At 36.7% G+C, this 10,362-nt stretch overlaps 1 protein-coding gene across 1 annotated transcript in view; it reads left to right on the top strand.

Annotated features, from left to right (window-relative positions):
- SREK1 (splicing regulatory glutamine/lysine-rich protein 1) overlaps nt 1–9,179 on the top strand; it is a 20,088-nt gene extending 10,909 nt beyond the window's left edge. The window contains exons 9-12 of the mRNA XM_009327335.1: nt 5–418; nt 5,094–5,189; nt 5,678–5,813; nt 6,915–9,179. Of these exons, the coding sequence (XP_009325610.1) occupies nt 5–418; nt 5,094–5,189; nt 5,678–5,813; nt 6,915–7,067 (799 nt within the window). The 3' untranslated portion in view covers nt 7,068–9,179. The remainder of the gene's footprint in view (nt 1–4; nt 419–5,093; nt 5,190–5,677; nt 5,814–6,914) is intronic.
- The last annotated feature ends 1,183 nt before the right edge of the window (nt 9,180–10,362 follow it).

The following is a 10,362-nucleotide window of genomic DNA, read 5'->3' as shown; positions in this document are numbered from 1 at the left end:
ACAGGGAAAAGGACAAGGAGAAGGACAGGGAGAGAGATAAAGAGAGAAACAAAGATCGCGAGAGAGTCAAAGACAGGGATAGGGACAGGGATAAGGACAAAGATAGGGACAAGGACAGGGAAAAAGAGAAAGATAAGGAGAAGGAAAAAGAGAGGGAAGAAGTAGACCAGAACAAGGAAAAAGAAGATACTGAGAAAGAAGGAGAGAAGGACAGAGAGAAGATTAAGGACAAGGAGGGAGATAAGGACAAAGGAGGGGACAAAGAGAAGGACAGAGACAAAGAAAAAGAAAAAGATGGGGATAAGGAGAAGGAGCGAGAAAGAGAAAAAGAGAGAGATGATAAAAAGAAGAAAGAAAAGAGATCCAGAACACCCCCAAGAAGCTATAGCTCTTCAAGAAGATCTCGTAGCTCCAGCAGGTTTGTTTAGAATTTTTTCATGCTTTTTTTGACTTGTCAGTTCAGTGAGACACCATCCTAGTTTTTATGTATCACTATCACCATGTCTCTTACTAATTAAATTTGTATTATTTCTGTGTTGTAGATTGTCCTATAAAGTAAATCTATTACAAAGAGCTCTGTATGATGCTTGATAGAACATAGTTTCTGTTGGGCTGCTGGTGCTTGCCTTTCACATAACCATATAGTATAGTCCTTGAGGACAGTAAGTAGATGATTCTCATGCCATTTCTCTGTGTTGGAGCCATTCAGAAGTTCTGATAAAGTGACATCACACATCATCTTTGTCCTGATGAAAGTTTGAGTCACTGTTACATAGTTCTTTGGTTACTTACATGCTGTACAGTGTTGGTCTGTGGATCTTACGAACAGTTGGGTGATAGTACTTGCCACTCTTCAGCTGGATGTCTGAACAGCAGGAAGCAAGCATGTCACTTGGCTGGCTAGCCATTCGGAAGGTGAATGTATCTCAGTGGGAAGATAAGGACACCTTGTTTAGCTGGTTAAATGGCCAGGTACAAGTAAAAAGTAACATTCCTTAATGATACTGATAGTAAACAGGAAAACATTCAAGTTAATGTAGCTGTTGTTTTTGCCTCTGAGGGAGGCTAAACTGGGTGGAAGTCTGGATAAATTCAGTACAGCAAAAGGAGGCTGTGAGATTGATTATAAGTTCTGTAAGTGGACTAACTCAGGCACATTCTAATAGCGTTGTGGCTGACTTAAGGTGCTTTGGTGGAAAAAGTCCTTTCTGAATACCTCTGGTATTAGAGAGTTCAATAACATCACATGTCAAATTTAGATACCAAATTTTATCTGTTACCTTCAGAGAATGAAATGCTAGATGAATTGGGAAAAATTCTATGTATTATAATCATTTCACTGGACAAAAGCAAAATTCCCACAGTCCTCAAAATTCAGGAGTTCATGGTTCATACAAGGCAGAAAAGGTTGTAATAATTTCTGAACGTTCTATTTGCATTATATGGAATGTCCATGTTGTTTTGGAGGTTTATGGGCAAAATACTGTGGCTTCTTTAAGCATATGCAGCTTCCTATTTTAATGCATTTTTAACATTATTTCATGGGTTCAAGACCTACGCAGAGTAGAGGTAGTTGTGCCAGCTTTGAAAACATAACATTTTCTGTCTGTAGGCCTCAGGAGTTTTGAATTAGGTAAGTGTAGGAAAAAGATTTAAGATTTTGACAATGTGTAGCTTATATAAGAACCTTGGTGGAAGACCCAGTTCCTAATGTCAAATAGCAAGTGTAGTTAGCTGGATGTTACCAAAAATTCATACTCTAGTTTGCAACAGTTATGCTCCCCTTTAAGAATCTTGCTATTTAAGAAGGCATCATGGAAGGCTCAAATGCTATGTACTTGGGCAAAGAATTCTAGTGAAAATTAGTGCATCTCTTCTAGTGGATACACAGTACAAAATCCTACTTTGAGATGAAGTTAATTTTTTTTATACACGTTACTAAACAAAAACAATGTTCTTTTGAAGTTGGAGGATGAGAGGAATACTTTTTTATATGCATTTACAATTCTTTCTTCAGATGCAGCATTATCCTTAGAGTATCAATACTGGGGCCAATACTGTTGAACATCTTCATCAGTGGCTTAGACACTGGGACAGAGTGCACCCTTAGCAAGTTTGCAGACAATACAGAACTGGGGGAAGAGGCTGGTACACCAGAGGAGTGTGCTGCCATTCAGAGAAACCTCAACAGACAGGAAAAATGGGCTGACAGACATCTCATGGAGTTGAACAAAGAGAAAGGCCAAGTCCTGCACCCGCGCAGGAGTAACTCCATTGCACCAGTACAGCATGGGGGCTGACTGGCTGGAAGGCTGGCTGGCAGAAAAGAACCTGGGGGTCCTTGCAGCCAAGAAGGCCAGCAGTATGCTGAGCTGCTTTAGGCAGTGTTGTCAGCACGTCAAGGAAGGTGATTCTTTTCCTCTCCTCAGCACTGGTGAGGCCACATCTGGAATCCTGTGTGCAATTCTGGGCTCCCCATTACAAGAGACACACAGACATACTGGAGTGAGTCCAGTGAAGGGCCATGAAACTGATAAAGGGCTTGGAGCATCTGTCATACAAGGAGAGACTGAGGGAAGTGGGATTGTTTAGCTGGAGAAGAGAAGGCTGAGGGGGCATCTTCATCAGTGCGTATGAATACCTGATGGGGGAGTGTGAAGATGGAGCCAGACTTCTTAGTGGGGGCCAGTGACAGGCTAAGAGGCAGTAGGCACATATTGGCATATGGGAAATAAAGGCTTTTTTCTAATGTTTAAATTGTGTTTTTTCTGGGCAAACTGGAACGAGTTACCCAGAGAGATTGTAGAGTCTCCGTCCGTGGAGATACTAAAAATCTGACTGGATGTGGCCCTGAGTAACCTGCTCTAGTTGACCCTGTTTTAAGGTGGGGGAGGGAGAGGTTGGACTAGGTGGTCTCCAGAGGGCTCTTCCAATATCAGTAATTCTGTTATTCTTTGAAAAGTAATTGTGAATAGGCTGGGCTACAGAGCCCCAGTTAGCTTGCATTTAGGGGTATCTGTTTACTTTTGTGATTGATGTTGCCTAGTTGAAGTGGTTACAAACTTTGTGGAGAAGATTATCCAACAAACTGGTATTTCAGCTGCCTGGATTTACAGTGCAGCACTGAGTTGGGACTGCTGATCCTTTACCTGATGAGTGTAAAATATTGGACAAATAGTCGCTTTTTTTGAGAAGAGGTGAAGGTGGAATAGGACATACAGGACCTTCTAAGAACTAGGTGGCAACTGATGGTGCTTTACGGTCAGACAGCATGCAAGTACTAGAAATCAGATGGCTATTTGTGATTCCTAGCTGAAGGAAAAGGCACGCACCAGAGGAAGAGGAGGATCTGGCTCCTTTTCCAACAGACATCTACAGGCAAGCAGAGGAGATAGGTATAGAATGTTAGTTCTGTGTATGATTAAGAGACACAAGGATCACTATCAAAGTATTCAGACTTGTTTTTTCTTAAATTTTGCTGTATTAGTATTGCTTAAGAGTGTTAAAAGAACAGGTGCACAAAAATCTTTGTATAGACAAATGTAATAGAGATGGAAACAAATACTGTCAGACACACTTGTAGTTCTTCAACTTGAAATATGAAAAGCAGAAACTGAAAATTAGATTTCATGAATAAACAGTTTCTAATTTGAACGCAATTACTAAGGCACTTGGTTACTCACAGATATCTATGTTGGAAAGCAAAATAAGGTGGGAATGTACTCAGTGTAGCCCAAGTGGGAGCACTGTCAGAATAATATATCAATTTCCAGTATCCTCATTTGAAAAAAGGTGCTGATAAATGTGAAGATGTTCAAAATGAGATGCATGTTAACTAGTGAACAGCTGATCAGTAATTGTGTTATTTTCTCTATGATTTTGAGGCCACTTCATATTTTTGTTTACCAAAGATCAAATCAAACTCAAGAGCTTGCTGAACAAAATAGTTATGAAATTTTGTCCTGCGCAGCTTCAGGAGGTCACGGTAGATGATATTGTCAGAGTATCAATCCAGATAGTGATACTAGGCATATCTTAATATATCCTTTTGTAATTTATTTAGTAACTGTTGATTTCTTGGCCTTTCTAAATACTGAAGATATAAATATTTACACCTAATGGTGTGAATTGCAAAAGCTGGTATGCATAAGTGTAGCTTTTGTGCCATATCTTGAAGTGCCCTCTCAAATTCCCTGTTTTTCTTTGATGGTTCTTCCTGTCTGCTTTTCCTCCTCTGTGAAGAGGTGGTAGGAAAAAATCATCTTACTTTGACAGAGATAGGTTATACCTTTATGTTGAATGAAGCTTTACTGGCTCAGTTTTTGCTTTATTTTAACATGGACCTCAGTATGTTTGCAACCAGTTATTTAATGTTTTGTTCTATTCAAGATCAGACTCCATAATAGCAACTTCAGCAAATTCCATATATCTATGTAAAACAGCTGTTCTGTAAAATACTATGAGCTCTTCAGTGTGTTACAGAATGATAACATTCTGTTTGCTGAGCAAGGACTGCTAGGAAAACAATAGATACTAACTTATTTATTCTGATTTTGCAACAGTTTGAGCTTCATTTTACACTGTTTGCTTCTAAACCAATAGGAATGCTAGCTCATGTATTTAGGAATTAAACTTCAGTCAGGCTGAACTGAAATTACAGTGATCTTCAGGTTGTAATATTACGTTTTGAAGTTCATATTGCTTAAGTTATGCCTTTTGTCTTAATGTGGCTCTTCATTCAAATGGATTCTTCTTCTGACTGAAGAAACTCCTACCTAATACAGAATTAGTGAATTCAGTGCTTCCATTGTTATAAGTACAAGCATGTGAGGATAAACAAAAAACTAAAATCTGAAAGAGCACAACCTTTTTTTTCCCACTTCCAGCCTCCCCTTTCCTACCAAACTGAAACATACAAAAATTTTTTTTTTTTGCTTTGTACAGTTCATATATTGTTGGTGATATATAATGTTAAATTCAGGGATACTTACTTAGTTTGTTGTGTCAGATCACTTAAGAGCTTTCTGTTTTTATCTGGTTCCTGAATTTATTATTTTTATTCTTTGATGATCTTCAATTTCTTGGTCCTGTAGAGAAAGGCGTAAAAGGAAGAGTAGAAGTCCCTCCAAGTCTCCTAAAACATCCAAAACAACAAAAAGAAAGTCTTCACGAACTCCTTCTCCAAGAAGGTCAGTTTTGATGTAAACATAAAAGTTAATGAGCAGCAAAGGAGGAAGAATTTCTAGTATTTTCATTGTTTTACTGCCTTTGCACTAATCATCTCAGATGATTTCCGTTGGTCAGTATGATACAGTTTTAATTTAAACCAAAACCAAACCAAACCAAAAATCTTCATGGATGTGAGCTTTGGTATGCTTTCAACTAACTAGAGAGTTTCAGATCTGTCAACAATGCAAATTTGCTTCCAATCAATAAAAACCCTTCATCAGATACAGATTAATTTGGTGTTCTCTTTGCAAATACCATGCATACTGAACACATGCATTCTTTAGCTCTCTTCAGTCAAAAAATTCCCTTGTCTTTATGAAGGGGTTTTTGTTACGTTTTGGGTTTTTTTGGGAAAACCCACAGATGAGAGTTTAGTTTGCAGTTAAATGGTTTGAAGATTGTTGCTGTTGGATCAAATTCTGATTTGAGTAAAAATTTTCTTAAACAGAAACAAGAAAGAAAAAAAAAGAGAAAGAGATACAAACAATGAAAGAAGAGAAAGAGAACGCTCCACCTCCAAGAAAAAAAGTAGTAAAGAAAAAGAGGGAAAGGAGAAATCTGACAAAAGCACCACTACTTTGAAGGTAAGCTGTGTGACCAAGTGATAAGCAGAGTGAAGTGGTGCTAGTGGAGCCATTATTGAAATTCCCTCCTTTCTTTTTCTTTCTTTTCCTCCTCCCTTCTTTTTCTCCTTACCAAATTATTACCATTTGGGTTTAGCTTTTGCCAGTTGGAGATCTACAGTTGGTGTTAGCGGGCAAGTTTAATAAGTCTCTGTGTTTACTGGACCTATAGGAGCTTGTGTGAATAGGTTACGGAAACACTTTGTTTTGGTTTCTCTTTCCTGTTCTGTGCCATATGTTAGGACTTAGCTGGCTGCCTATATGTATGAGCAGGCAGGAAGCAGACTGTGTAACTAAGGAGCAGTGTTCAGGGACAGCTTGGCTGTCAAGCTGAAAGTATTACATTTTTAGTAAACTTTTACTCTGCAGTTCAGCCTCTCCCTGGTTGCTTTGGTCCAGGTCTGCGTATTGGACTCTGCAGGAGTAAAGTTGAAGAGCTGGGGAAGAGTGGTGTGGGATTTTCCCCTGCGAAATAAGAAGTGGTGTGATTAAGAAAAGAAACATCTTCAAATCATTTAATCTTAGAATTTGAAAAAGCAGCATGCCTTTAAAGAGTAGTTTGTTGTACTGAGAATTATTCAGCTGTTAGAAAACAGCTGGTTTAGGTGACCCTGTCCACATTCTTAAGTAATTAACTTACCCAACAACTCTCTTAAAATGCATCGGATACCTGACAAAAAATAGAAAAGAAAAAATTTAATCCTATTTTATTTAGAAAATATGGTGAAATCTTAATTTCTGGAGCTGTTTCTCATAGGTTCCATGATGCTGCTTGTTCTGTTTTTTCTGGATATTGATGATAAAGACAGATCACTTTATGGCAATGATTTCTTGGATGACGGGTTGTTACAAGTGCCTGACTTCAGCCAATTGAAAATAAAGCTTTTTTTTAAAAAAGAAAGAAAAGAAAAGAAGCTGACACCTCTATTCAAAAAATTGCTGAGACAAGATAGGCATGTAAAAATTGAGACAATAAAAATGACCAAGAATTGGTTGGAAGTCATACCCTATAATCCTAATGCTAAGAATGATTTTTTTGTAAAATAATTTTATCTTTGGTAGGACAAAGATCACACTAAAGAGGATCAGAATTCAGAAACTGACAAGGAAGTAGACAACAGAGATACACAAAGGACAGATGAAGTCAAACTACAACAGAATGGGAACTGTCAACCAAATGAAGAAAACCTCTCAATTAAAATGCAAGAGGTTTAAAGCAAAGAACGGACCTCTGCTTCAACTAAGGAATGAAATCCAAAGCCTCTATTTCCCAGAATGAGGAAGAAAATGTTAAAGCAATCAACCTGAACGTGTTGATAGTACTAGTAGCTCTTCCAATTCTTGTGATAGCTTTTTTGTCTTCTTGCTGTAAAGCAAGAGAGCACGGACCAGTAGTTATACCATGAAAAGGCAGATGCCATCAGAACTATTCATGTCTGAAAATCCATGCATTTCCATGATGGCTGTACTTATTTGTAAAATGATTTATGTTAAGTTTTGCCATAAGCTGTTACAAATAAGTAGAAACTGAAAGATGTAAACCTGTACTACCCAAAAAAAGCTGAAGATATGCATTGAAGGTTGTTTAAAATACTGCTTGTTGATGAATTTTGTATAGTTTTACCTTGTGGGTTAAAAAATCCACAAAAACAATGTGTACTGTTTGATGTGCTTGGAAATGGTGCATAAATATACACACTTTCTTTTGTTGCAAATGACAACTCTAGGAAAAGGGTTTTTAAACATAAACACAGTTTTACGGTTCTTATGCTAAATACCCACTGACTAGTATGTTTTTCATTTGCTCACAGCTTGAGATTCTTAGGTTTTATTATTTAAAAGAATTTCTTACTAATATCCCTAAAATTAGTATTTCTTTTAAAGTATTTGAACAATGCATGCTACTTTTCTGTTCCTAAAAGGAACATTGCCATGTTATAGATAATAGGTTAGCTTAGTGGGTTATTTTGGGGTTGTTTTGTTTTGTTGTTTTCTTTTGTCCTTCCAGAAGTGAGCACATCTTTATATTATCAGAACTTACAGCTTTGTTTTGAGCTGTACTGCAGTGTGTCTGTTCAGCTGCAAATAGTACAGGTGCCATTATGAAAATAAATTTTTCTTATTTGTTTAAAAAAATATGGGAGCACAAGCAGAAGCTTTAGTGCCTTCTTAAAATGTGGTATTTTCTAGAAATTTATATGTGCTATTACTCATTTTCAGCTAAATCTTACATGATCTCTATTGCTATTTTGCCACCACCATACTGTAGACAAGAATGCAAGTGATTTGTCAGAATTGTTAGTTGATTCACTTGTTAAAATACTAAAGCTCCATTTTTACTTTTTATTTTTAGAAGAGATTTATAGATGAAAGCAAAGATGCAATTTGGGGACCACCACTGTACAAAATAGTAGCGGAATACAAAGCATTTTCTGATCACCTGCATCAAAGACAGCCCTTTAGACATGTAATCTACATTTGGATGGCCTTAATTGTTACCTCACCATCATCTTCTCTGATACCTGATATAAAAGGAATTGTATGCAAAGAAGGGGGGATAAATAATTTGGGGAAAAAAGTTCTAATTTACACAGGAGTTATATGGTAGAGATTCTTTTTTCATTCTTTGGGGGAGAGAGCATGTAAGAAGAGAATGACAAAGCAAATTATTTTTGTCAAGGTAAAACATGGCTTGTGTTCTCTGAACTAATTTAATCAGTTACATGAGATTTCTTAAGAGTCATACCTTTAAAACTTATACCTAAAATCGAGTAGATTATTTTTAATACAACTTAATACAATCAAATGACTTAATTGCCTTATCTCATGGGAAGAGTTATTTCTCTCAGTTAAAAAAAAAACTTAATAGCATATTAGCTATTTGCTTTCAATTTGTTTTTCTTTTCCTTTGCATAGTTAATTCTTCTGGGGGAAAAAAAAGCATATTACAGGGAATGAAAAATTTGCCCAATTCCTAAAGTAATGAAACCCAGTTTGATTGTGAAGCTGCTTAATCACTCTTCATTTTCGATAAGATTTAATGTTCTTGCCACTGTGTACATTTAAGACTATAGAAGATGCTTTACCATGTAAAGTATAGACAGTCATTTTTGTGATGTTTAAGCCACATGCTGTTGGCTGGTAAACAGCTTATTCTGATAAAAGAATGACAAATCTGTATGCTTACAGGAATACTGTGAAGGATTGTGTCTTGCAACAACAGCTGTCTTATTTATGATGTGTAAGTAGCATAGAGCAAAGAGATTGTTTGTATACTTGTTATCTTTGGTACCATTTCACTAATAAAATTAAGTATTTTAGAGGGAAGTTTCTGCTGGTACATACTTATTAAGGGAATATTTTTAGTTGATCTGGTCTTATTCACGCAGCTTCTTTGATTTGAAATGTGGATACTAGTGAAAATATACATGTTTTATTTATAATACCTTTGAAAAGCTGAGTTTCTCCATTGGGAGGAATTAGAAATCATGTTTCAGCTGATACTAGTTTGATTTCTTGAGTTTTGTTATCCTGAAATTGCATAGCTCTACTATATATCAGTTACAGAATATGTAAAGGATTGTGTACAGTTAGCTTAAGAAACATGCCTCTGGAAATTAACAGTTAAGGATGGCAGTCTTACTAGCTAACTTGTAATGTGTAAGTCCATATGCAGCACATTGTTATATTGTATGTGAATTAATGGTTCCCTTACAAAAAGTTTTTTTTTTAAAAAAGGCAAAAAAACCCCCAAAACAACCAACTACCAAATGCATTTCCTCCCCATCTCAAGTCGTATTTTCTTACAAATGCTGTATTTTCTGGTTTTGCTTTGTAAATACTGTGAGGTAGTTAAGTTCTGTCTGTCTATACTAGGTGTTTTACAATTCCCTTCTTCCTAAAAAGCCACTACTAGAGAACTATTAGACTGTAAAATGCCTGTCTCTGCAGAGGGTAGCTCATTTTTAAACCAGTAGTGTAGCACAGTAATGAAGTTCCCGCTTGCTCCAACAGGATTGTGTGCATCATCCATTGAATGTGTCCATCTTCCACTGGAAGTCCATTGCCTTCATCGTTAAAACGTTTTGCATGCTGAGCTGCATTGTCAGATTGTTTGATTTTGCACTTTATAAATGAGATTAAATTGAGTGGAGGTTTTGAGAACAGTGTAGTTCATGATAGCTGTATTGTTTTAAATGTAATTTAATTTGAGTCAGCCTTTATTTGAAAATGTTGCGACTTGTAATTGCTCAGAAAAGTGATGATATGGTGCCATTTTGCTAAGACCATGTAAAACACATCTGCATAAGCTTCCATTAGTGACCACAGTTAATTCACAACAGTGTTTCTGAATAACAGATAGGACTTTTCCTTGGATTTTGAAAGAAGAAGGCAGCAGAAGACTTACTGCTGGTGGATGAAGCAGAATTCCAAGCTCAAAATAGAGGTAGCTGTGACTTAGATAAATTCATTGAAGTCAATAGGTTTACACAGGTGTGAGGGATGAAAA

This window comes from Pygoscelis adeliae, unplaced genomic scaffold (assembly GCF_000699105.1).
Source record: "Pygoscelis adeliae isolate BGI_AS28 unplaced genomic scaffold, ASM69910v1 Scaffold26, whole genome shotgun sequence".
Taxonomy (NCBI): Eukaryota; Metazoa; Chordata; class Aves; order Sphenisciformes; family Spheniscidae; genus Pygoscelis; species Pygoscelis adeliae.
This window is presented reverse-complemented; position numbering and strand designations above follow the sequence as displayed.